This window comes from Kryptolebias marmoratus, linkage group LG16, assembly GCF_001649575.2.
Source record: "Kryptolebias marmoratus isolate JLee-2015 linkage group LG16, ASM164957v2, whole genome shotgun sequence".
Classification (NCBI taxonomy): Eukaryota; Metazoa; Chordata; class Actinopteri; order Cyprinodontiformes; family Rivulidae; genus Kryptolebias; species Kryptolebias marmoratus.
The window spans coordinates 11,444,965-11,448,200 of NC_051445.1; the positions used below are offsets into that span (position 1 = coordinate 11,444,965).

A 3,236-nucleotide genomic window follows, 5' to 3' on the forward strand; every position below is an offset into this window, starting at 1 on the left:
CTCCCTTCCTCCCCCCCAGTACAGAGGAACGCTGAGTCAGTTGACAGATAACTCAGGTCTGTGTGTTTCTGCTCCATCATGGTGGAGTCGGAGTCGGAGCGGCACCGCGGTTTTCCGCTCTGCTGCGTGCTGCTGGGGGGGGGGTTAGGGTTAGAAAAGAGCTAAAGAGGACACCGTACCTTGTCAGGACTTGGGCTGCCTTTGAACTGTGGTCAACATGTGACACTTCCTATTTTCATGACACCGCCTCTCAGTTATTGGCTGACGTCCTAAGCTCCACCCCCCCCTCCTCCTGTGCCTTTAAAGGTGTACACACGCAGTAGGTGTTCGGTGGGCCAAAACTCCCAGGAACCACTGAACGACTTTCATTGAAAACTTTCGTAAAGAGCGATCGTTGGGTTGACGGCTGCAGCACTTTGGCTTTCGGAGTCGACCCAAATCCAAGATGGCTGCCACAGCAAAGCCATCTTGGCAGACATTAAAGTGGCTGTGGCTCCGTCAGTTTTACAGATACTGAGCTCACATTTGGTGTGGCAGTAGCTGAGAATGATCCCCGACAGATACTCTGAGCAGTAACTGACTGCACGACGTCTGTGTCTGAAACTTTGCCTGTAACTATACGTATCAACTGGGTCTGTCTGTTAGCAAAATATTTCCCAAACCACTGAATGGAATTCAATGAAACTTTCAGAAAGTAATTATTGGATGGGTGTCTACACGTGATTAACTTTTGGAGTCAATCCGGTTCAAGATGGCCGCCACGGACAACTGACCTTCGGAAACACAAAAACAGCCATAACTCAGCCAGTGTTACAGATACTGCACTCAAATTTGGTGTGGAAGTAGCTGAGCATCGCCCACAACACATACTTTGAGCACAACACACCGTGTGACAGCTGTGCCTAAAACTTTGGCATTAACTGTTGGAGTTAACCCCGTTTGTCTGTTAGCAAAATACCTCACAAACCACTTGTCGAACTTCAATGAAACGCTCAGAACGTAACTGCTAGCTTAACCTCTACAGCTGATTAACTTTTGGAGGCACCTCAATTCAAGATGGCGGCCGCAGCTAATCGACCTTGACCCACACGTAAATGGCCATAACTCAATGAATTTTACAGATACCGAGCTCAAATTTGCTGTGGTAGTAGCCGGCACCCATTTACAGCGCATACTTGAAGCGCTAAAGGCAATTCTGCATTGGATTGTACGTAATGTCATTTTTAAGGTTGGGCTAAATCAGCTACAGCATTGTGATTTCTCAGCATTAGACGATCCCAGTCTAAAACTCTGGCACAAAAGACATCCCCTTTAAGGAATGCCTTGAACTGATTCACGCAGCTGAAGTAAAAAAAATCATCAAATATGCCAACGTTGCATGAATATCAGAGAAATGCTCCCCCCCCGTGTTAGAATCGGTCATTTAGCACTAAGCTGAAAATTTCACCTCGCCGTGTTCGGACTCGGTGAGGCAATCTAAACCTCGAGTTTCCGAGTGGCTTTCTGCAGAACCGCATTAGATGAGTAACCTGATCTGAGCCGTCTGAACTACTCCTGGGGGTGGGAGGCGAGAGCGGCGGAAAAGCTCGCAAACATCCCAGGCTGATGGAAATCAAAAAAAAAAAAAACCCTCAGGAAGCGAGGAAGATGTTAGGACACACGGACGGAACGAGATGGGACGGCAGGAGGAGGAGGAACGCTCCACCATCCCGTCTCCGATGAGCTCCCGAAGATGTTGCGTTGATTTTTTTTTTTTTTTCATGACAAATCAGCGAATGTTTCTCCTTTCCTCCTCCTCCTCCTCCTCCTCAAGCCGCCTGCTCGACCTTCATCACGTCACCCCCCCCCCTTTTGTTTTAGACTTTTTCTTCTTCTGCTGTGAGTCAACGCTTTCCATCCCTCTGGTTCGCTTCTGTTTTATTTCTGTCCACGTATAAATATAAATATATATATATATATATTTGCCCCGAGGAGGCTCTCAGCCTTCCTTTATACCCATCTGTTCTTCATTATCTGCTCATCCCAGAGTTCAGTTTGCTCATCGGCCTTCATCCGAACAAAGATCTACAGTCCTGCTCACATCTGTTGTTTCGGGGTTTTTTGTTTTTTTTTTACTATTTTTGACCTCGAGAAGCCAGACTTTTACGTAGCCTTTTTTTTTTAAAAAAGATCAATAGTTCCTCGGGCTTGACGCAGGACCCGGACGAGCGGAGGACAGAAGAAGAAGGTTCAGACAACCTGCAAGGCGGACGAGCGGGATCTGAAAGAGTTAGGAGTTAGGGAATAATCCGGCAAAGACCGGAGACGAGCGCCACCCTTCAAGGTTCTCAGCTAACGGCTCATCGGGAATCACCCCGCCGGTGCTAAAAACGCCATTTTTCATAAAGTCTGTTAAAAATAATGGGGAGAAATTGTGCCTCCCCCAGACGGGCTGCTGGTCACTAAAGGTCCTGCTTGAACTGGACTGTTAGGCCTAAAGCGGTTCATCCCTTGAGTTATCATGTCTGAATGAGTCGTAGGTCAGAGGTCAGCAGGTTAAACGAACAAAATGTGGAAACGAGTGAAAAAGGTCTGAAGAATTAAAAACAAAGAAAGTCTCCACCGAGACCCGTCAACGCTGTGATGTCACGACGGGACCCATCTCCTCCTGACATGCAGCGATGACGTCACGCGACGATGATGTCATCACTGAGAGCGCAAACCTCCGCCTAGTCCACGGGGTTTATTAAAAAAAAACCTGCAGGATCTGGATCCAGCAGGTCCAACAAAGTCCTACCATTAGTTTCTTTCTGGACAATCTCCTCATTTAATGAAAAGTTCATCAAAATCTGTTTTCTCCTGCGCACAGACAAACAAACGCTACTGAAAACTTAAACCTCTGTGGCGGAGTCCAATGAGAGATGACTCGGGACTTTTGCACGGTGCAGTAGATCTAAAAAAGGTAAAAACAATAATAACAGTTTCTTACATGTAGATGAAAGCGACTCTCACCTGTAGTTCCTGATTCCAAAGTTCTCCCTCCGTCAGCCTGGCCTCTCACCTCCTCCTCCTCCTCCTGCTCCATCACTTCCTGTTTCTCTTGGCGGGCTCCGCCTCTCTCCCGCTCCTTGCCCACAGCCCACAGACCGCCGTCGCCCCCCGCCGCCGGCCCGTCGCAGCCGATCCTCTGCGACGGGCACAGCTCTGGCCGCCCGCCCTCCCTGTCGGCTCGGCGCAGCATCTCCTGCAGGGCGGCC

General features: G+C 48.7%; 1 protein-coding gene across 1 annotated transcript in view; it reads right to left on the bottom strand.

Moving 5' to 3' along the window:
• Positions 1 to 3,230, bottom strand: part of rusc1 (RUN and SH3 domain containing 1) — a 10,610-nt gene extending 7,380 nt beyond the window's left edge. Inside the window, exon 1 of the mRNA XM_017425078.3 lies at positions 2,992 to 3,230. Coding sequence (XP_017280567.1) covers positions 2,992 to 3,220 — 229 coding nt within the window. The 5' untranslated portion in view covers positions 3,221 to 3,230. The remainder of the gene's footprint in view (positions 1 to 2,991) is intronic.
• Positions 3,231 to 3,236: the final 6 nt, after the last annotated feature.